Source organism: Elephas maximus, chromosome 10 (assembly GCF_024166365.1).
Source record: "Elephas maximus indicus isolate mEleMax1 chromosome 10, mEleMax1 primary haplotype, whole genome shotgun sequence".
NCBI lineage: Eukaryota > Metazoa > Chordata > Mammalia > Proboscidea > Elephantidae > Elephas > Elephas maximus.
This window is the reverse complement of record NC_064828.1, coordinates 118,400,279-118,423,484: the sequence shown is the minus strand read 5'-3', so window position 1 is coordinate 118,423,484 and position 23,206 is coordinate 118,400,279. Positions and strand designations below refer to the sequence as shown.

Genomic DNA, 23,206 nt, shown 5'->3' with positions numbered 1-23,206 from the left:
GCCGTGACACAGGGTACAGACACAGGGCCCTGTACTGGGCACTGGAGTCCCACGAGAAAGCACAGTGCTGGTGCTGCCCGGGCTTGGGTTCACCTGAAGGGCTTGAATGAAGGCACTCGGGGAGATGGCAGAGGTGGGACAGGGGCAGGACAGGAAGAGCCCAGAGCTGGTGGGAGTAGGGGGTTATACAGCAGAGAGCAGAGAGGGCTCAAAAGGGGAAGGCTCAGAGCCCCCAGAGGAAACACGATGATGGGTCTCCCCACCCACAGGGTGTCCTTTCAGAAACACCTTGCTGAGACCAGAGTACGGAGCTGTGCAACCATGCGCCCCATGAGCAGAGCACAGCCCTCGCCCTCTGGTCAGGGAGTTCAGTCCACACCCCACAAGATGACGTGACCTGGCTGCTGGGCCCCCAGAGCTACCCCCCACCTTCCCACATAAAATAAGGGGCAGGGCTGCTCAGGGGGTCACTGGGAGGTCTGAGGTCATGGGGAGCACTCAGGAGCCTGTGGCAGAGTCCAGAATCACCCAAGACCATGGGGCTCTAGAGCCCCAGCTCAGACCCCAATCCACTCTGCTCCACCTGGCAAGCCTCACCCACCAGACTCCTATTCAACTGTCAAAGCCCACCTGTGGCCACAGCACAGGCGCACACTCTGTTCTGTCCCTCCTCCTGTCCCACGCTGCCATCACAGGCAGACCCCCACCCCCCCTCCCACCCTACCACTCCTGGAAGCTTTAAGGACAGGTGTGGGCGGGGCCAGCTCTGCTCCTCCAGGTCTTCCGTGAGGAGCAGGGTACCCAGGATGTGTATGTGTCTGTGACACACCTGAGGCCCCAAAGGGGCCAGGGGCTGCTGTTCTCTCTGTGGTGTCTGGACAAACCCCTTCTCTTTGGGCCACAGCCCCGCACCCCCCCCAAAAAAAAACGAGGTGAGGGGACGGTTACGGATGCTGCCAACCCAAAGAGTCCCCAACCCAAGCAAGCTCACTGGGCCCACTGGGGGACCAGCTTCTGGCCATGAGCACCCCCAGCATCACGCCTCCCCAGCCCAGCTTGGTTTTAGGCCTGCTTATCGCTGGTTTCTATGGAAACTTCCCAAGGTCAGAGGAGCCCCCAGCTCAGCTCCCAGACAAAGGCAGAGAGAGCTGCTTCCACCAGGCGAATGAGCCGCAGCAGGGACCCCAGGCTGCCCCACGTCTCTCAGTCAGATGGCCCTCAGCAGGTATCCGGGTGGCCCAGGAACTTGGGGCCATGGGGCTGCTCCCCACTTGGAGAAAGCCTCAGCTTCATATCCTTGCATGGCAGGTGGGGCCAGTGGTCCCCACAGCCCTACACAGAGCCACTTTCAATGGGACACCCCGCAGTGGGACCCTGAGGGTGCAATTCCAGGCTGCATGGGGTTGCCCCTTCTTGCCTTACACCTTGCACCCTCCCACTGCCAGAGGCCCCAGGACCCCCACCCGGCCCCGCACCCCAGGGCTCCAGCCTGGCGCCCTGCACCTAATTGAGCCACGGGCCAGCTGCAGCTGCATGAGTGATTCCTGGCTGTGCTCCAACACGGCGGGTGCTTGTCAGCCACTGCGACAATGCCCTGATCATATGCCCTGTCACTCCCCAATCAGCCCACGGTCCCCCGGGCTGGCGCTGATAAGGCACCTGTGCACCAGCCCAGCCCAGTGCAATCCACAGACAAGCTGATGGCCAATCGCTTATCAGTGCTGTGAGGGCTGCTAATGGGACAGTGACCCAAGCCGGGCCTGCCATTACCGCTCATTAGCCGCGATTACATCCTTTAATCCCCAGTCTTGCACGCCAGGGAGAAAAGAGGAGGCCACCTGGGTCTGAGAACCCCAGGGCCCTGGCCAGGGCGGGAGGGGGCTTGCTCCGCCCACGCTGTCCGTGGCACTGCCTTGTCCACACCCAGCAACACGCCCAAGGACCTGTGTCCAAGGGGCCTTGAACTCTGCATTCTGGGGCACCCAGAGATGGTCACACCCGCCCACCCAGAGACCCACACCTGGGATAGGGACACACATTGCAGTAGCCTGATCACCCTGACGTGGGATGCTCCTGGACGAGTGAGAACCAGGCCTCCCAGGGAGGGGTACAGAGAGGGTGCCTCAGACTGTGCCAGAAGAGGAGAGCAGCTGCCGGTTCTCGGTGTAGCCCAGCCCTCCAGGGTGCCTTCCTCTCCACCTCCCCATGCCCAGCCCCCAGGGACACCCCTGCTCCCCACCCTTGGTGCTCGCCCAGTACAGTTGGAGCTGCCCAGGGCTGCACGGGCCTCACCTGTGCGCCTCCCCTGCCCTGGTTCTCCTCCCCCCACCCCGCAGCCTCCTGAGCTTCCCTGCTCCAGGCCAGGCCTGTCCATCCTCGGTGGTCACCATACCCCACAGGCACACTAGGGGGGTAGAGGCCCATTTTACAGATATGAAAACTGAGGCACAGAACGGTTTAGGGGCTCACCTGAGGTCGGACACGGCAGAGACTGGGTTCAAACCCAGGACATTCTCAGCAACTGGCCACGCAGCCTGCCCTTGGCAATTGGGTCCCCACTGGGGCGAAAGGAATCTGGACACCACTGAGAGGCTCGGGACAGATGCTGGTTTTCCTCGCTGCTGCCCTGTCACCCACATGCCTCACCCCATTGCTCCTCCCAGCCCCTCACTCAGCAGTGGGAGAAGCCACGGTCTCCAGGAAAGTTCACAGGCCACCCAAAGCCAGGAGCTGGGGGTCCCCGCCTACTGCCGGTTTCCAAACTGCCTGAAGCTGCCAGAACGCCAGGATCAGGTACCTGATGAAGAAGGAGGCCGCAGCCGATGGTCCTGCAGAGCCTGCCGTCGTGGGGGCTGGGGTGACCAGGGCTGTGGTACAGGCCCCACCAAGCCCCCACGCCTGGGACACACCGTCAGGGCCCGATGCGGGGGGGCCATCCCTGACCGTCTCCGCCACCGCCACTGCAGCCACTGCCGCCTCGGCCTGCAGGGAAGACGAGAGACCCCATGAGGGACAGACTCGGGGGACCCTCCCAGACAGGGAGAACAGCCGCAGGCACTGCCACCCCGGAGGCCTGTGTCACAGCACCCACTCACAGGGCCCCCGCCCTCAGGGCCCTCTGCCAGAGTGGCTGGAAGACCCCAGAAGGCACAGCTGGAGATGAGACCAATAGGAGGAGTTTGCCTGGCCCAGAGCCTCCCGCCCACCCACCAGCCCATGCATGTTCGGCTCTGCAGTAGAGGCCAGTGGGGTGCAGCCCTGCTGGCTAGGGATGAGGGTGCACACGCCTGGCTGGGTGCCGTGGAGAGAGGTGATACACGTGGGTGCCCAAGGGCACCAGGACCCAGGAGGTCCCCTGCCTTCCTGCCCCTCTCCCCCCCGGCAGTTTCAGAGCTGCGGGGACCCCAGAAGTCAGGACTGCCAGACTCAGACCCTGCACACCTCCTCCCTGGCCGGACATCTGGGAGCACCAAGAGGTGTAATTAGGAGAAGCCCACAATAAATATCTGTCACGAGCCCTAATTGTTTCATGTACAGTAATCTGTGATGTTTCCATCCTCTGAAATACTACCATGGCATTTCCAACTAATTAGCTAAAATAAATTCCAGAAAAGGAGACAGCCTCGTAACGAAGCACAAATGTAATTAAATGCCCTGGGTTGGCGCCGGCAAACCCAAGGCCACCCTGTATTTTGTCATATGGGGACATGTCAGTCTGGGCCTCAGGCCCCTGCCATAAAGCCACCCTCAGCCTCAGGCCTGGCCTGAGGGGGGGTGGGGTGGGTGGGCAGGAAGCAGCATGCCTCAGCAGGTTCACCCTCAGCACCCCTTCCTCAATGTCCCCATCCCTGCCCATCAAGGCTCCCAGCACCTGGCCCAGTCACTGGGGGTGTCCCAGCTATGATCTATCACAAGTATTCAGTCGACAACCCTCCTGGCCGGAGCACAGGGTCCCCACACAGACAAGGCTCGGGCTGTGTGTGACCTGTCTGGTAGCCTGGGGGTGAGAGCCAGGGTGGTGCTACACTCGGGGGCCCAGTGTCCTTGGGGGTCTCCCAAGTGACACATAGGCCGGGGTACCACATGGGCAGAACAGGCCGCTGGGCCCAGCTTCCTCGCTCTCCGCAGCAGGGTCCTACCCCTCCCCCCAGTCCCCTCAGCCCCCCTGCACCAGCACTGGTCTCCAACCACTCTTGGGGCACAAAGCAGAGGCATGTCTGCAAGACAGCTCCACAGGCGGCCCCCAAAGGGCAAAATGGAAGTTGAGCACACTCCACACCCATGGCCCCTGCCCCCAGCTCCCAGGACACCGGCCACCCCCCAGGGCTCCTGGAACAGGCAGGCAGTAGTCAGAGACAGCAGGGCTGGACAGCCCAGGGCCTCACCCGCCTCTGCTGGCCAGAGCCCAGGCTCCCAGTACATGTACCAGCACTCCACACCCCCACCTCAGCCTGGGGGCTGGGCTGCTCCTCTCAGGAGAACTCCTACTCGGCCCTCAGAGCCCAGCAGAGCGAACCCTCTCCTTGGGCACTCCCTGCCCCGGCCCCGGTGCCCCGCCTGAACTTCCTAAGCCTTCCAACCTCTCCTGCTCTCACCACGCAACACCTGGGCCATCCTCGGCTCCAAAGCCCTGCACGCTCCCATTCCACCCCCTGGAGCAGCCAGTGTGAGCCAGGAGCCAGGGAGCCCCTCAAGGGCACCCACTGTCCTGCCTGGCCTCCTCCCACCCTCCTGTCTGGCACTCAGTAGGTGTTCAGCCTGGCAAGGCCAGCCACATGGACAGCCCCAAGGCCGGGAGGAGAGCCAACAGCCGGGGTATACAGGGGGCACCAGCCCACAGGGACACTCAGTGGAGGGCCAGCCCAGCCAAGACTGGGCAGGAAGGTCAGGAAAGCTGTTCCTCTCCCATGTGGCTGCAAAGGTCTGGGATCCCAGGTGTGGGGGCACACAGCTTTCCCCCAGGTTCCCATACACAGGATGATTTGACACTCCCACTCCTGGAAGGTCAAGTCTCTATCACTCAGCACACGAGTGCTCTGTGGGACGCTCACTCCTTTGTCAGACTCAGCCGTGCAAGACAGAGGGAAGTAAAGTCATAACGTGCTGACATCGACCACCAGGGCCCACGCCCCTCAGAGCAGTGCCAGACTGGGGTGCTGGGTACCCATAAGCACCACTGGGGCAGCTCTGCACAGTCACCCTACTACCCTGAGTGGGCTCCTGTTGGCCCCTATTGGGGGCCACACCTGGGGTCCTGGGACAGCTCCAGCGACACACAGTCCAATGGAGGCATCACAGCACCCCCCAGACAGTGGAGGCCGAGGCTGCAGGGCTGACAGCGGGGGCAGAGTCATGCCCCTCTGCTGAGCCACAGCCCTACGTGGCCCCTCCCAGACGTCCCGGCATCTCTGCCTCCAGCCCTCTGCTCCAGCCGGTGTTCCGGCACCAGCCAACATCGGTGCACACCGGCTCAGCGCCACACTGACCTGTCTCAGGAGGTCCCGAGCACGCCTGGCTCCGCCGCCAACCCCACGTACTGCTGGGACGCAGCTCCGTCGGTCGGAACGGCCCCAGCCGATCCCTGCCGGAAGCAGAACCCGGGCATGCCAAAGAAGCCGTTTGGCAAAGCGAGAGGCAGAGGGGGGTGGGGAGGGACGGCGAGAGGGGAGACCACAACACAGGGAGAAGAGAGAGGGGGCCACAGAGGGGGAGGCAGGCAGGCAGCCAAACAGAAAACGAGATGGAGGCTCACAAGCAGCAACGAAAGGAAAAGCAGGGAAGAGAGGGGTGTAAGAGGGCTCCCATCCCACCCCTGCCCCACAGAACCAACACCGTGGAGCCTGCTATGTGGGATCCCTGACCCCATCTTTAGGGAATCCATCGGCCTCCATGGGGCCCTGGGGGTCCATGGAACACAGTTTGGGAAACACCACACTAAGCACTTCCTAGGGAGCCCCCAGCCTGGATTCTGTCTCTGCAGACTCGGGACCTCACGTAGCTGTTTCCTGCCAAAAAGACGGCAGAGAGCAGAAGGCAGGGAGATGGGGTCCTGGGGAGGGTGGGGTGCTGAGCAGCCAGGGCATCCAGGAGCAAGGGGTGATGTGGGGCTGAAGGCACAGCTGGGCCAGCTGGTAGGGGCCTGGAATGCTGGCCCCACCCCTGCACGAAGGATGAGGACAGCATTGCCTGGTGAGAATGTTCTGGGGCCTCAGCGTGGCAGATGTACCGCCCCCCCAAATTCTGACTCCCGAGGGCTTCCGGGTGTGGACTCCTGGGTCAGGACAGCGCTCCCTGCTGCAGGGGCCCCACATGGGGGAGGGCACTGCCCAGCCTCCACTCCATGGGTAGGTAAACTGAGGCAATGAGGCTGGGAGCACCAGGGAGAGCCAGGTCCCAATGCCACCCCAGCTCCCTCCACCATCCACCCTCCAGGCCAAGCCCCTGAGGATGAGGATGAGGATGAGGATGGTGGGCACCCCCAGGGCTAGTGGTGGGAAGCCAGGCTGGCACGGGGCGGGGTGGGGAGGGCAGCAGGATCAATGCCCCCAAGCTGGTGCCTCCCAGACACTGAGGCTAGAGGGAAACCCTGGAGATGACCTCACCTCCACTGCATGGTCAAGGCCAGCCACAGCGCCTCCTCCAGGAAGTCCCCCCAGGCTGTGCTCCCTTAGCCCCAGCCCACAGGGCCCAGCGGGAGCCCTCCATTCCTGGGGTCCCCTCCCTGGATCACAGCCTGACCTGCTCATGTCTGAGGGCTCAGGGAGGTATGCTGGACCCGAGACAGTCAGCCCCTGTCCCTAAGTCACTCGCAGACCCCTCGGCAGCCAGCAGCCCCTGTGACATCAGGCTACGAACCCCACTGTGTCACTGCCACAGCCCCCCCCCCCCCCACTGCTCACTGCCTCTCAGTGTCCCTGGTGCCACCATACTCCCATGGGCTCTGAGAAGACGTCCTGTGGCCAGGCCCCCCCAGGGGATCCTCAGTGCCCACATGCACTAGTCATGGCCAAGGCCCAGGTCCTGACAGGCCGGGAGCCACGTGGCCCTCACAGCGATGACCTGGAAGGGCCTGCTCTGGGCACGTGGGGATGGGAAGTAGCCATGGTTTTGATTACAACCACAGCTGTCAGCCCTGTGCTGCTCCACCCAGACCACTGGGCACTCTAGGACAGCTACACCCCCTACAGGAGCCACCAGGTAGGCTCTGGGACACAGCACCCAAAAAGTTCCAGGCCCTGTCCATGGCTCCAGGAGACCCTCTGCACCCTGGGTCACCTACCACTCCCTCCATGCGTCCAGCCAGCACCAAGCTGCCTCCTTCTCCAGCAACCCCTGCAGAGCCTCGGCGGAGATGGAATGCCCCCCCAGGCAGACTCCCACCCCTCCTCCACACCACGTCCTGAAGGTAGCCACAGTCCCGCCACCCTGAGATTAGCACTGGCCTAGAAGATCGCCCTGCAGCCCAGGAGGTCGGCTGCCGTGGAGGTTCATGGCCGCTTTCCATCCAGAGGCCACCCCATGCAGTTAACATCCCAGGGCCACCTCTAAAGATCGCCCTGGGCTCGGGGAAATCACCTCGTCTGGTCTTCAACTCCTACTTACGTGTCCAATAATCTGGCTATTGATCGCCCAAACTGCTGCTGGTTATACATCCATCCCCTCCCACCCAAGACGCAATCAATACGCATGGGGAATGGTGCTCCACGCCACGCTTCAGGGCACCCAGGGAGAGTCAGCGCCCCTGCCCCAAGCTTACAGGTCGCTCCCACCTGCTTCCTGAAGCTCAGCTCAGACCCTGGGGCGTGGCCGGCTGTGGGCGGCCCAGAAGGGAGACACAGGAGGAAAGGTGCCTTTGGGCCCACCCTGGGAGATGAGGAAGAAAGCTCCCTCTGACATGGGTTGCTGCCTCTAACCCCACTGCTCCCAGCCGGTCATGCCCTCCTCTGCACCAGCTGCCCACAGGACACATGCAAACCCTTCTCTCCATGCAGCATTTGAGGCTCCTTCGAGACCTACGCTCAGCAACCCCCAGGAAAGCAGCCCTCCGTTCCTGGGGTGTCCTCCCAACCCTCATGGTGCCTTCCACTGTCCCAGCCACGCCCCAGACGCCAGCTGCCCCATGCCAGCCCATCATCTCTGACACTTTCCTTCGCCCCCCTTAATGCCACGGGCTCCAGGAAGCCCTCCCAGCTCACTTGGACAGGGGCAGCACCTCCAGCCTCCCCACCTCTGTCCGGTCCCCAGAGCGTTTTCCCAGGAGCCCAGCTCTCAGGCTGGGAGGCAGGGGAGGGATGCAGAATGACTGGCCTGCCTGCCTCTCCTCAGGGCTGCGAGCCAGGTGCCCTGAGCCAAGCGCTGCAAGGGGGGCTGGGCGGATCCTCATACCAGCTGGGGTGCGGTGAAGGCCCCGCAGCAGCAACCCTCTGTGGCCCAGCCAGTGGATTCCAGTACCAGCAGGGCTGGGATTCTCACCAAGACCTTGCCAGAGGTGGCAACCTGGGAATCAGGCCAGCATCCCAAACCCAGGAGAGGTACAGGGGCCAGGCAGGGACCATCTTGCCCGGGATTTGCCCCCCGGGGGCAGTGGAGTCTCTGGGACTTCCCCTGAGCCTCCATCTGCCACAGCCCCCCACCAACGCCGAGTCTGGGGGAGGTTTCCCTGCACCCCAGTCCCTCGATCTATCTCAGAGACACCTGCACTCGGTGGCCAGGGCCTTGCAAGTTTGCACCCCATCTCTGCAACCACCATGAAACAGAATGGTTCCCGCGGCCATCCCCAGATCTCTGAACCTGGGGGCTCCGTAGGGTGGGAGACGTGGGGGGCTCGGCCATTCAGCCACCATGGGCCTGTGTGAACCCCAGAGGCACAAGTGGGGGACTGAGGGCCACAAGCTGCCTAGACCCCCGCCCCCACCCCCTGCTACCTCCCTGCCCCCTCCACCTCTTCCCCTCCCTGCCTCCTGTCCCCCCCATCCCCACCCAAGCACCTTCCCCTCCCAGCTCCCTCCCTGGCCAGTCTCCCCAGAATAGCTCCTCCTCTGCTCCGCACCCAGGGCATACCCAGCCACCTGCTGGCACTGGTGAACCCTCACCTCCAAACAGCCAGGCCACAAGCCCTGGGAGAGTGCACCCCTATGCATGCAGGGCAGGCTGAGCTGTGGGGACCTTCAGGGGACAGACCCCCCCAAAGGCAGCCCATCACAGATAACTCTGTGCACTCCCTTCCCAGCCCAACACCCTACCCCTCCTGACACCCCATCCTCAGGCCCCATCTCCTGGATGGTAAACCAGGGTACACAAAGGAGATGGGAGAGACCCCAACAGCAAAGCCCCGTGGTTGCAGGAAGAGCCTAGGCCCCAGATCTCAGCAGGCACCCCCACCAGCCCCCACCCACCCTCAAAGCAGCTTCATTGCAGATGGGGGCGGGGCGGGGGGTGCTGATGCCAGCCAAGGTCCCCAAGGCTGCCAGCTCCTGTTCACGGCCCCTAGAGCTCCCACAGGTGCCAGAGGTCACTCAAAGGAGGCTATACACACGATACCAGTGCAGTATCAGACACTGCTGGGGTTCCCTGCTGGGTCCCCTGGGGAGGGGGAGCCTTCCCAGGGTGGCGGGCCATTCTGGAATCAGTTAGGGGAGGAAGACAGGTGCTCTGAGAGCCTGGGCCCTGAGTGGGAGCGGACATGGCCCACCCACCGCCTTCGGGCCCCACTCCACCTCCCGGCTCTGCCTTGGGCAGGTCCCTGTCCCTGGGTCTCCAGGGCAGCTGGTATGGTGGCAAGGCTTGGACCCTCCACACCAGGAGATGCTTCCCCACCGACCCAGAGGTGAGGATCTGGCCATGTCCCAGGAGCCCCTGAGGCCCCCAGAAGTTCACAGCCTGAGGCCACACATGGCCTTCACATGTGGTCGCATAAGCCAAGGCCACCCCAAGCCTGTACGTGGATGCTGTTTAGAAAGCAATATTCCCAGCGCAGCGTTGACGCCCTGGCACGCCACAGTCCCTTGGGGCAGCATGGGCCACGGCTGAGATGTGAACTGGGACCCTTGGAGGGAGCCAGTGTCCAGCCCGTGCAAGCAGCCCTCCCCCAACCCCAGGGCCCCGGCACTCACCAGGCACGTGGGCGGGAGGAAGCTGTTCACCCCCGAGACACTCCACATGCCTTCCAGGCACTGCTGGGCCTGGATGGTGACAGTGCTCAAGGCTCCTCCGGGTCCGGCGGGGGACACTGACACCTGGACACTGGGAACAGGAGGCCAGGCCAGCCCCTTCCTCCTGTCCGGGCCAGCTCGGCCTGCCGGCCTCCCCACTGGGCCTGCCAATGCCTGCGTGTCCCTCGGGCTGGTCATGCCACCAGGGTGTCCTCGGGGGGTGTCGGGGCCCTCATGGCAGGCACGTGGCTGGGGCAGCTGCAGGGCCTCCCGCGTGAGCTGGTTCAGGTGGGTGGCACAGACGTCACAGCGGTGCTCGGGCTCAGGATGGCACACTGGCAGGGCCCCAGGTGCCGGGGGCTTGTCCAGGAGCAGAGCAGAGAGGCGAGGGTCCTGGGGAGCAAGGGACAAAAGTGTCGTCAGTGCTGGGTGGGGCCTGCCACCCACTGCCCATCCTCCTCAGCCACCACCGCACGATCCGTAACAGTTTAATAAGCCACGAACAGTTTCATCTGCACGCGCCCAGCAAGAAAATAACGAACGGCGGGGTCCCCGGTAGCTGCCCACCTTCCCCCGTCCTTAATGTGCTCAGAAGCGGCTAACAAGGAGTGTTTGCTGGGCTCCCGGACAACTGGGCCAGCATGGGCAGCCAAGTCCACTTGTCCCAAGGGTCCCAGACGCTGGGGAGCAGGGAGGGCACCCTCCACCTGCAGCCCTGGCCTGGGTCCCAGCTGGCAGGAATGCTCTAGAAGGCAAGGCTTAAAAGCAACACCTATTCCAGAGCCACACAGTCCCAAACTGACGCTCAGCGAAGGCGGGGCCGGCAGCCTAGAGACCCCTCCCTGCCTTTGCCAGACCCTGTGGGTGTGCCACAGAGGCCACATCTCACGATGACACTGACCAAGTTAACACATGGCAGTGATAAGCAAGGCAATCACAGTTCCACAAGGAGACCCTTCGGAAGACCCCACTAAAGACCCCATGAAAGGGGAAAGTGCTGGATGGCAAGAGGCAAGGCTGGAGACCCAGGCTGCTTGACCCAGGATGACTCAACCCCTCTGGGCTCTGAGGTGCTCAGAGGGTGGGCTGCCCCCAGCCCCATTCTCCCCTTCCCCTGAACTGAGGGAAACACATGGATCTCTACTGGCAGACTACAGGCCAGAGAGGGGAAAGAACAGGTCCCAGGGGCTGGGGAGCAAAGAGGGCCCCTCACCCACCCTGCAGTCAGGGAAGGCTTTCTGGAGGAGCTGGGAAGCCATCAAGTCCTTATTCCCATGGGCCCATCCTGTGTCACTCAATAGCCCCCACCAAGCTCTGCCTCTGCCCCTCCCCAGGGTAGCCTTGCAGGGGCTAGGGTCTAAGATGGGGCCAGGGTCTGCCCAGCACCAGGAGGAGCGGTCAGGCTCTCCGGGCCCCAGGACAGCCCACCCTTGCATCCTGCCCCTTCCCAAGTGGTGTGGCCCAACCACAGGGTCCTGCCTGCCTGGGGCAGCCCCTTGTGTGGAGCGCCCGCCCTGCCCAGCTTCAGCCATGACTACCAGGCTTTTCCAGCCCCCACTCCCGGAACAGTGCAGAACCCCCGCGCTGGCCTATGCCTCTACTTCCCAGCAGGTCAACTCCACCCGCCCTCGTGCCTCACCCAACAGTCATGGCCAGGGCCCACTGCAACCTGCACAGACGGCAGAACCTTCGGAGACTGGCACCCTCCGCCTGCCCTGGCCACAGGTCCGGAGGAACTCTGTCCAAGGTCTGGCTCCAAGCCAACCACCCTGCTGACCACAAAAGGAGCCGCAGACCCCAAATACACCCATTTCTCAGATGAGGAAGCTAAGCCCACCATCCCCAAACACATTCCCAGAGCCTGCCTGTGGCCAGCCAGACCTGTGTCCATGGATGCCCCAGAGGGCTCAATTCTAGGAGATACCTGTGGCCCAGGGCCCAGCTCTCGACCCAGCATGAGTGTTCAATCGCTCTTCTCTATGTCCTCAGCAGCACCCCACACCCCTCAGGGCGAACCCAAGCTCAGGCCTCAGCCACTGAGAAGTTCTCCCCCCAACCAGGGCAGACCCTTCAAGATGAAATGGTGACCCCAGCCGGCCGTCAGCCGCACCAGCTCATTTACTGGCTGCTCTGGAAGGTCTGGTTCTCTCTGGCCAGGGCTGGGGGCTCAAGTTCCCAGGGTCTGGTCCCCATTAGCAGCCCCCACTCCCACAGGCCCCCCAGGGAGTGCTAAGGTCAGAGGTACTGGATCAAAGGGCCCACACAGGGCCCTGCCGGACACCCCTTGTAGGGGGCCCCGGAGGTAGGGGTCACGGAAATGCTACAGGAACCCCCACTCCACTCCCCGCTTCTGGGGCCATTCGCAGGCAGGGGGCACACAGATCTGCACATCACACCAGATTCCCTGGCTGTGGCGGGAGGGGCTGCGCGGCAGACAGACTGACCCCTCTCAGGACCCTAGTCCCAGGCTGAGGGCTCAGACAGGGCCTCCAGGAGAGGGGCTCCCCCATCCTCCCTCTCGGCTCCGGGTTCTGCCGACGCCTATTTTCCAGGTCCCTGCTCTGATGACTCCATTTTTCCACTCAGCAGGCGGCTGCTAATGGTGGCCAGGTGTGAGAGGAAGGCAGTCTGCTGGAACCATTAGCCAACTTGAAAGGTCCCAACCCAGGCTCTACCCCCAGCCCAGACCAAAACCCAATCCAGACCTAGCCCCCAGCCCCAGCTACAGCTCCAGCCCCCATCCCACACCCAGACCCCACTCCCACACCAGACCCAGATCCAGACCTAGCCCCCAGCCCCAGCTCCCGCTCCAGCCCCCACTCCACACCCAGGCCCCACTCCTACCCCATACCCAGATCCAGACCTAGCCCCCAGCCCCAGCTACAGCCCCAGCCCCCACCCCACGCCCAGATCCCACTCCCACCCCAGACCCAGATCCAGACCTAGCCCCCAGTCCCAGCACCCAGCACCCAGCCCAGCCATGCTCCCAGCCCAGGCCCCCAGGCCCAAGAGCCCATTGTTGTAGGGCCTCTGACTGTCTTGGAGGTGCAGGTCCCTGGGGGAGCCCACCCTGCCACCTCCATGTGGCCTGCACAGCAGGAGGCAGGAAGGGCAGGGCAGAGAAGGGCAGGAACCCTGGCTGACCTAAGTAAGGATGCTGCCTGGACCCCCACCCTACCTGGGCTATGCCAGGCACAGAGGGTGAAAGAAAAGGTGACAGGGGCCAGAGTAGCCCCAGCACCCCAAGCCCCCACCCAGCTGTGTCATCAGGAATTCAGACTGCAGCTTCAAGAGGCCCCAGTCCCACCCAGGCCTCGGGCACTGAACATTGAGTCTAATGGGAGCGTGGGCTTCAGGCAGTGGGGTCGGGCCGTGGGCATCAGAACTGGGCCATTGCAGCTGAAGGCCTTTACGAGAGCCACAGCGGCCATCCCGGCTCGGGCTCCCCAATAGCCCCTTCCTCCACACCCCACAGCCCCCAGGGTGCTGGCCCCGTCCCAGCATCACACCAGGCCTGGAGGGCTCCTCCCCCTAGACCCTGCACCCAGCACCAGGCTGGGTCCTTCACAGGGGCCAAGGGTCTGTGCTACTTCGACATACTTGGGGCCTCGGAAGCAGGCCTGGGCAGGCCCCGGGACCCTCAATGCACGCCCACAGTGTAGGGACCCCAACTTCCCTGGTCTGCAGGCAGGGGAGGGGACAGGCAGCCTGGGGTGACCCAGCATGCTTGGGGTAGAGATGGGACAGGGTCCAGGTCTTCTACCCCAGTTCCCTGGCCTGGGTGAGGGGTCCGGGTGGGGGCTTCTCCCAGGGAGCCAAGTTTGACCCCAGGGTAGGGTGCCCTGGCAGGAGGTGAGGGCATCCACCTACATTCCCACACCACCTGCTGCTCTGGGCTGCAGTCTTGGTGGGATGGCCCTACTTCCCGCCCCAGACGCCAACCTGGACAAAGGCCCATCCACCCCTTCTCCTTCCCTAAGAGCTGCCAACAGAGCCCCTGCCGTCACTTCCTACCCCTCCCAGACCTCAGCTGCCGGCTCTGAGGCCAGGACCCTTCCCCAGCTTATCTCCCCTCTAGCCACAGGCAGCTCAAGTGTCCACAGGCCCAAGCTCCTCAGGGGTCATCCCAGCTTCAGGAACTTTAACCCCTGAACACCTGGCCACCAGCCATGCTGTCACCCACCCCTCTGAAGCCCAGGGCTTTCAGAACGACAGTAATTACGCTGCTGCAAAATACGACTTTCAATTTTCTCCTCATGGTCTAATTAAACAGATATTTTACTCGCGTTCAGAAAATGTTTTTCTCAATTTGATTCAATTTAGCGTTATTGTGCACAACCCACCTATCAGGTCGCCCAGGTCTTCGGGGGCCCCCTACTACTTAAAAATGATGATTTTTCATTTTTATTCTGGTTCTTAGGTCTCCGACTTCCTTTAAATAATCCTTCCATTTTCTCCTGTGTGGGAGACCCGGGACTTCTCATCAGCGCTGCTGTGGGGCTCAAGCTCCAGGGCCAACCAAGTGCCCCCAGGGGCAGAGCAGGAGCTGAGCCGACCCTCCACACAGCTGGGGCCAGCATGGAAGGGAGAGGGGAAGGGGGACGACCAAGCTCTTAGGACCGATCCTGCTGCAGCTCATACTGACAGTCCTGCTCGAGGCCCCCATTGCCCCGTCACTAAGAAGGGGGCACCCACTGCAGGTTCACTGGGAGGGTAAATAGGGCCCAGGCCAGGGGGTGCTTCCCCACCAGTCCCCAATGGCCAGTTAGGGCCAGAGGCAGCACCGGCGCAGAGACCCCATGGCCTGTACACCCCACCTCAGCCTCCCCCCACAAACAAAGCGTGCTGGGTGTGGCCACGTGCAGCCACCGTTTCCGCAGTTGACAACAGGTCCAGGAAGGGACCCCCCGGCTGCCAGGAGGGCGGCTGCCCTTGGGGTCCAGCTGTCGAGGAAATTCCGACGTGGGCGGGGTCACGGGGCCAGGGGCACAGTTTTCCAGCCTGGAAACTTCTCAGCTGCCCCCGGGGCCCCTCCTACCCAGCTGGGCCTCACTAAAGGCCGGACTTCCGGCCAAAGGCCCGGTCCTGCTCCCCCTCCCTAAAGAACCCCAGGCAGACCCTCCCTTGGACGCCCGCCAAGACTCTGGAGACCAATCTGTCCCAGCAGGCTGCAGCTCTGACCCAGGCCTCCTCCTCTGCCGGGGGAAGGGCGCCGGCCCACCTAGCACTGACCGGCACGTGTCTGAGCGGCCGTGTGCCAGGACCAGCCAGCTGGGCAGCTCAGGCACAGACGAGTTCATTGAGACCCTCCTCCCTCAATGTACAGCCCTGTCCTCACCCAGCGCCATGCCCAAGGCAACAGATATCGACACAGCCCGGGGAGGGGGCCTGGGGGTGAAAGGCCAGATTGACAAGGACAACCTCAGCTCGAGTGGGGGGGGCAGAGGGTCAGGCAGGACATCCTGTCACTCAGAGAAGGTGCTCAGCACACGGTGGGGGCTCAGGGTCACCGGGTGCACTTTCTATCCAACTCTGCACCCACCACGGACCTCTGTTCCCTGTCTGTGCCGTTGATCGAGCCGGCCCTGACACGTGGTGACCCCACGCACAAAAGAACAAATGACGCCCAGCCCTGTACCATCCCCCCAGTCAGACTGTTGCGATCCACAAGGTTTTCACTGGCTGGTTTTCAGAGCTCGATCACCAGGCCTTTCCTCTTGGTCTTAATCTGGGTGAGGGAGGAGAGCTGGCCACGACTGTGGACCTGGGCATTACCAGCCTGAGTGGAAACAAGGTGGGGGTGCAGTGGCGGGGGGGGAGCCTGAGACCAGACATTTAGGGAGGGTCCAACCCTGCAGCCCAATTCCACAGGGAGGGTCCAAGCCCAGGGCAAGGCACCCAGTGGAACCCAGCTCACTCCACCCAGAAGCAGAGAGGTCACTAGAGTCAGGCCATCCATCACACACAGGGCTGGAGGTCAACTCGGGTGTCATGTAAGCACACCCATCCGAGGTAGGTCACAGCAGGCGGCAACTGGATGCCAGGCCACCAGGGCCATAAATCCATCTGTTGCAGGTGCCTGGCCAAGCACTGCCCACCCCAGCTCTCACAGCCCACCTGCCAGCCTACCTGGGACACTGCCAGGGAGATGAGGAGAGGTCTGGCCAGGGGGCCTCCTCGAAGCACCAGCATCCTGGTGGGGCCCTGCATACAGCCCTCAGCTACCCTGAGATCCAAAAGGCCACACTGCCAGCTTAGCTGCCACCCAAACCCTGATGTGGAATGGCCTGGCCTGGACCCCTCCACAGGCTCACTGTTTCCATGGACCAGATGGCCACACTGAGACCAGAAATACCGAGCAGAACCAAAGTTTATTTTTATTCTGTTAATTGACTTGAACCCCACACCCTCTTGCGCTGTGACTTCTAGAAACTATAAAATATAAATTACGACAAAGCTATAAGACTAAAGAAAGTAATAACCAGAGTAAATATGAATAATCAGTTCCCATAAAACACGTAAGAAAAGTCCCATACAATTGGCAAGGAACTGAAGAAGAGTAAATTTGCTATGAGCTTCCTGACAGACAAAGAGAGAAGTGAAACTAGACTTCCTTTGCTATATAAGACAAGAACCAGCTTTCTGGCTTCCAAATACGAGCTCCTTCCAGGACACTCAACGGAACCTTGAGAGGGTTCCAGACCCATTCCCTTAACCCACTACAAGCCATGAGGGTCTTCCATGACAAGCCCTCTGGCAAGACACTGGGCAGAACTGCCAACTCAGTCCTGGGCCAGAAACACCAGACGTGCAGCCCAAGGTGCTGGGGTGAACTGTAGCTTCTCCCCTTCCTGTACCTCCACCTGTCTGCGGAAAGGCAGTGAGGCCAGCGGCCTGGCCCCACCTCTGACTGCAGCCAGCCTCTGATAGAGCCAGCCCCCTCCAGCAGGACACAAAGCTCAAGTAGCCAGGAGCGCGAAGTCCCTGTGCCCAGCCAGTGGCCAATGTTCCCTCTCTGCTTCTGGCTAACGCTCAAGGACAGTGGGTCCCGTCATTTAAGCTAAATCCCTTCCCCACTGCCCACCCCTCACTCCCCAAACCCCAGCTCAGCAAAGGAAAAATATGCACAAGAAGAGGCCCCATGCCATCCCACACTGAACCAAAGGAAGTCCAGGTACTGGCTCTGAGCGCATCAGGGCAGGGACACCAGCTAGACCAGGGCTCACTGAGGGGGCCCTCTTCCCTGCCCTGCCAGACCTTGGTGTCCAATGGCCTGTACGTGCCCAGCTGGACGGGAGCCAGCATTGGAGAGAACGCCCTTGGGGGCCCAGCTGCAGGAGCAGTCCTTCCTAGCTGAGTCATCCCATCCCTGACAGCTGGGAGACCGCCCGGCAGCCACTCCAGGGAGCATCTGCCCCTCTCACACCTCCTCTGGCTGCCACCGGCCCACCAACACCTGAACCTGTCTGGGGAGCACTCCGGGCCCCGAGGTGGGCACCATAGCTGGGGCACAGAGGGGCCTCAGAAGTGGGTGGAGCTCGGACCAGGCTCCAAACACGTGGAGGGCGGCAGCCACCGGCCCGGCCCCAAGCCAGGGCCCCGGGCATGTTGACTTCCAAGACCAGATGCACTCAGCCAAGTCAGGCACAGCCCCGATAAAAGGTGGCCCCAGGACACACCAACCCACATCAGTGGGTTCAGAGGCGGGGCCATGGGGTGGACGCCTCCTAGGGAAAGTGGACCAAGGCCACAGCCAGCAGGACCGCCACCCCTAAGACACCAAACAGGTGATGGGAGAGGTACGCAGACTGCATACACACACACCAGAGCCAAGCAGATGGTGGTCTGCAGGCCACCAGCCACCAAGAGCCAACGCCCTGTGTACTACGTCCTACGGATGCCTCGGAGTCAGGGTGTGCCACCCTACACTGCGCTCAGGGACTAATCCGACCACACGCTGGGGCTTCAGGTGGGCAGGAGGCCACAGGCAGCTGAGCCTCCTGCCTGGGCAAGCAGAGATTCACCAGACTTAAATGAGAATTGATCACTTTCCCACCGCTGGGTGTGATAATCAATTAGGCGCCAGTACTGACACTGGAATGTCACGGGGTCTCCGGAGAAATCGTCACTTCTGTGTGACGCATGTGGGGCAGCAGCTGGAACGGATGCCCAAGGGGGGTTCTCCCCTCCACAGCAGGAACAATCCTTCAGGGGAGGGGTCACGGTCCTCACCAGGCAGAGAGCTGGGGTCCAGCCCCGAAGTCCACCAGGTGACTACCATAGGAGTGCTGGGGTGGAGAACCATCGCTCAGTCACTCAACAAACGTTTCTGTGTAAGGTGGACACCTCCTGGCCTTGCGGCACCCCGATGTGGTGGTGGCAGACTGCACAAGGGGTCACACAGAGCCCAAGGGGGTGTGGAAGGGCAGAGAGGGGTGGCCTCACGGGGGGTCGCCTGGAAGTGGGAAGCTGAGGGGAGGGGAGGCGATGGCCCTGAGGGGCCTCCTGAGCTCTGCTGCTGTGAATTGAAAGGGAGGCTAGGCTGGGGGGTACAGGGAGAATGAGACTACGGCCAGCCAGTGTCTAACACCACGGCCTGGGCAAAGGAGTCAGTGGGGTGCAGCAGGGATGGGAGCAGGGCCGGGTGACCCTGTGTCCCCAGTGATAGGTCCCTGACAGACTGTCACTGCACCCCCCAGTCTCCCCCTACCACTGAGACTAGGCTGGGGACCCTGGTGGTGGGGCCTCTAAGGGATGACCCTGGAGATGGGTTCTCTAACAGCAGGGAGGCTGGAGTCCCAGGGTCCCAGTTTACCCCCTTAACCCCAGCAATGGGTCAGCAAGCCATGCTCCCAGAGGTGACAGTAGGAGAGGCGTTAAGTGACACACAAGCTCTCCATAAGCTGAAAAGTGCTGTCCTCAAGGAAGCTCACCATGCCCCGATGAGAAATAAGAAATGGCCCCCTGGGAAAATCCTGAAACGCCAACTCCACAGTCCCGATGGAGACCCTGGGTGTCACAAATAGTTAACATGCTCCACTGCTAACCAAAAAGTTGGCGGTGCAAGTCCACCCAGAGGAGGCGCCTTGGAAGAATGGCCTGGCAATCTTCTTCCAAAAAATCAACATTGAAAACCCTGTGGAGCACAGGTATACCCTGACACATCTGGGGTCACCTTGACTCTGGGCTGACAATTCCACGGCAACCGATTACTGTCCCAACGCCACATGGGCCTTAGAGTGAGGCCTACCCCACCCCATCACCCAGGCCCCCCCGCTGGGAGCGCTCCAGAGCCAGCTGCACACCCCCACGCCCGCCAAGAGAGCTCCCTTCCCAAACCAAAGCTGAAAGCAACCCACATTGCAGGCTTCACCACTGCCCTGCTGAGCTTGCATGGTTGAGCCAAGGGGCAGCGGTGAGTCTGCCAGGACGCCAGGGGAGCCAGGTTCTCCAAGGCGACAGGACACGGACACCCCACCAAGATCTCACCCCTGGGACACACGCAACACACGTGGACCCTGTTTCCTCCTCTGGCTGAGTCTTCCCTCCCCTTGGGCACAGCACCCCACAGGTTGGACAGCCAAGCCGAGCTTGCCCACAACTGACCACAGAGAAGCCCACTGAGGCCCAGAAACCTTGGGCATGGGGCAGGACCTGCCAGGCAGGGGCAAGGTCCTGCCACGAGCCCAAGCCAAGGCCCTGGTCTACCGGGTGAGCGAGGGGCAATAGAGGGTCTGGGGGGTTGGGGAAGGGGGCATGCCCAGCCTGGCACTGGGGATAAGTACCCAGAGTCAACCACCAGAACCAGGGAGGCCAGGGTAGACAGGAGGCAGGTGCCCTGGGTGGTCAGAGCCGTCTGCAGGGAGAGACAGACCACTGAGGGTCCAGATGAGGGACCCGAGCCCACCAGGGACTGCCATGGTGGGCAGCTCCCGCCTCCTGCCCTCACCACCACTGGCCTGGGTAGTACCACCAGGGCAAAGTCCACTCCAAAGTCAGAATGCCGCTCAGGTAATAGAGCCCCTCCTCTCTCTGGCCACCTGGGGTGGTAAGGAGGCCCGTGAATGCTGACAAGCACAAAGGAGTCTGTCCCAAACCACCCTTCCTTTGATGCCTTTAACCCTGATATGGGCCTTCTGGGGCACAGAGCCTAGCAAAGGCCCAGCCTATATCAGGACAATGCAGACTCACTGCCGTGGAGCCAAATCCAACACACAGTGACCCTACAGGACAGAGCAGAACTGCCGTGGGGTCTCCAAGGCGATCATCTTTACAGAAGCAGACGGCCACATCTTTCTTTCAAGGAGCTGCTGGTTGTTTTGAACTGCTGGCCTCTCTCTTAGCAGACAAGCGCTTTAAGCACTGCACCACCGGGCTCCTTCTAAGGACAACACAAACTGAAAATAAAAGGTTTTTATTCTCTCAATCGAAAGTAAGGGAAAAGGCTTCTGGAATTCACTTTAATCAACTTGTAACAGTAAAAATCTTTGTTTTACTGAAAAGTACGTAAATCTAAGCTTCTTGGCAGCAGCCAGCTCTTTGAAACGTAACTTCAGATTGCCTGTCTCCTGTGGCCCAGGCCCCAAACTGCAAATCCACCACCAGACATAAGGATACTAGAAAGTAAACCATCTCATCTTGAAAACAAGGTTGGATGCCCTCCCATCTTTGCAGTCTACTTAGCAATTGCCTGGGACGCATCAGGTTTTTGTTCAACGTTTGTGAATCATAAAACGTGACTTCCTCTGCTATTTCTGTGGAGGTTTTCTGGGTTGGGAATAGATTTTGTTTTTAACTTTTCCTCAACGCTTGCCCCATTAGGCGTGGATGGGTCCGTGGGACAGCCCCACCCCGGACAGGCCGCAGGTCCTCTCACCTGGCTGCAGTGGAGGGGCTGCAGCCCCGTGCCTTCAACCAGACTCCAGAGACCAGGCCTGTACCCCGCCCCCCAACCACCAGGCCCAGCCGAAGCACACGGAGACCCAGACGCCCAGGGTCTCGCCCACCCCCCTTACACAGCACTATATTTAGATCCATGGGAACACTGGACTTCCCAGGAATTCTTTCACAAGGTCTGAAGGTCAGGAGGGCAGGCTTCCTCTGGAGACCCCCACCTCAGCGCATTGCGAACTTCCAGGCACATTGTTCCCGGGAACAATGGTCCCCGCCCCGTGCTTTCCAAGCCCACTGGCTGCAAATCTGCAGAACCCCTGCCCTCCAGACACCCTGTCCCCTGGGGCTGCAAGCCAGGGACCCCCTCCTCCCCAGGGTCCAACAAAGCATTTCCCAGATGAGTAGTCGGTCCAGGATCTACAGGGGATGAGGGGGGACGCTGGGAGCGGGGCAAGCAGGGGCCGGCCCACCCTGGCATCCTCCAGGCCCTGTGGCCCAGGTGTGCAATTACCCGACACCTGGCTAGGGGCCCAGGTGCCCCAAGGGCGACAACGCACCAAATAACCTCTCATTGCTGGCAGGGTAGGGGCTGTCCCACCCTGGGTGGAGTCCCTGTCACCCTCCTCCCTCCTCCACTTGAAACACAAATGTGGCTCCAGCTGTTGGGCATCTGGGCTCCAGCAAGAAACTCGGGCCCAAGCCCCCTGGCATGCCGCTGCAGGAGACCCTTAGGTAGAGTGGCAGCAACTCATGCACACTCGTGTTACCGCTGGGAAACCGAGGTTCAGAGAGCGAGGCCTGGGAGAGTGAGGGCCTGGCCAAAGGCACCTGATGGCGGAGCAGCAGGACAGGCAGGATCCGAAGCAAGGTCTTCTAGGTGCCAGTGGGCCTTGCCTGGAGGGGCCACCCGAGGAGGGGTCACTTACCCGGAGGGGTGTTCCGGGCCCGCTGACTAGCTTCCACGCCTGTCGCTTGAGCTCGGCGAGCTTCGTGTGGCAGTGGCGGCACCAACCGCCTCCTCCGGCCGAGTGGCCCTGCTCGGCGCTGGCCCCGGCGCCCTCGGGCGCAGGGCGGCCGCCGCATGGGTCCTGGTCGGGGCCGGCCGGCAGCCTCTTGAGAGAGGACACCTCCAGCAGCGGCAGCGGCTCGTGGGCTGGGCCGCCCCCGACTACCTGCGGGAGGTGGGGCGAAAGCCGAAAAGGAACGGTGAGCCTGGGCTGCCACCCGGCGACCCGCGCCCGCAGGCCCCAGAGTGACGCACTCGCCAAAGTTGGGGGCGTGCGCCCGGCCTGCCACCCACCGTCTCCCTCCACCCCTGAAGGTCCGGCTCCGGGTCCCTCCCAGCGGAGGCCCCGAGCGCCCGGCTCCAAGCCCGCCCCGCACAGGGCGCCGTGCACCCTGAGAGCATCCCGGCGCCCGGCTGCCGGGTCCGCGCCTGCGCCCCCGCACAGCACCCGAGCGCGCGTACCCCGGGCTGCGCTGAGCGTAGTGGGACGCCACGGCCGCCCATGGCGGGGCGCAGAGCGGCGGGCGGCGGCTACGTGACGCGGCCCGGGGACGCCCCCATGGCCGGGCCCGCGGCGAAGTTGGTGCGGCCGCGACGAGTGGCCCAGAGCGCGCGGCAGTGGCAGCAGCGAGAGCGCTCGGGAGGCGGGGCTTCGGGCGGGGCGGGGGCTCCGGGGCGGGGCTTCGGGAGGGGCGGGGCTTCGGGCGGGGCCAGGAGCCGGGAGCCCGAGGGTCGCCCCGCCCCGTCCTGCCCACCGCTCAGGGTGCTTCCTCCCGCGGCCCCTCTCACCCCAAGGGCCCCAACCTGTTTGGCGAGTCCTTGAGTGGGGGAGGGGCGCGCCACGCGCCTCCTGGCTCCGCTCCCGGGACACGGGGTCCGCGCGTCTCTTCGGAGACACTGACCCAGTCCTCACTTCACAGGCGGAGAAACTGAGGCCGCAGAGGGCAAGGTCTTAACCAAGGTCACAGGGCGAGGCGGGCCGAGGAAGGCGCTGAACCCTGGCCCGACTCCATTCTCTTTCCTGCAAATCCAGGGCGCTCCGTGCGTCTCTGCCACTCTCTGGGCCTAACTATCGCGCGTGGGTGAGTGTCGCCCGGCTGGCGCCTTGGGGCGCGGTGCCTGTGTCGCGGGGTGTCTGCAGCCCTAGTGTGCCCGC

General features: G+C 62.5%; 1 protein-coding gene across 2 annotated transcripts in view; it reads right to left on the bottom strand.

The window, feature by feature from the left end:
* Positions 1 to 22,640, bottom strand: part of KIF26A (kinesin family member 26A) — a 39,626-nt gene extending 16,986 nt beyond the window's left edge. For both annotated transcript variants that reach the window (XM_049897974.1, XM_049897975.1), the window contains exons 1-4: positions 22,513 to 22,640; positions 21,971 to 22,216; positions 10,113 to 10,544; positions 2,798 to 2,982 (exon numbers count right to left, since the gene is read on the bottom strand). In XM_049897974.1, the coding sequence (XP_049753931.1) occupies positions 2,798 to 2,982; positions 10,113 to 10,544; positions 21,971 to 22,216; positions 22,513 to 22,554 (905 nt within the window). In that variant the 5' untranslated portion in view covers positions 22,555 to 22,640. The remainder of the gene's footprint in view (positions 1 to 2,797; positions 2,983 to 10,112; positions 10,545 to 21,970; positions 22,217 to 22,512) is intronic.
* Between the last annotated feature and the right edge of the window lie 566 nt (positions 22,641 to 23,206).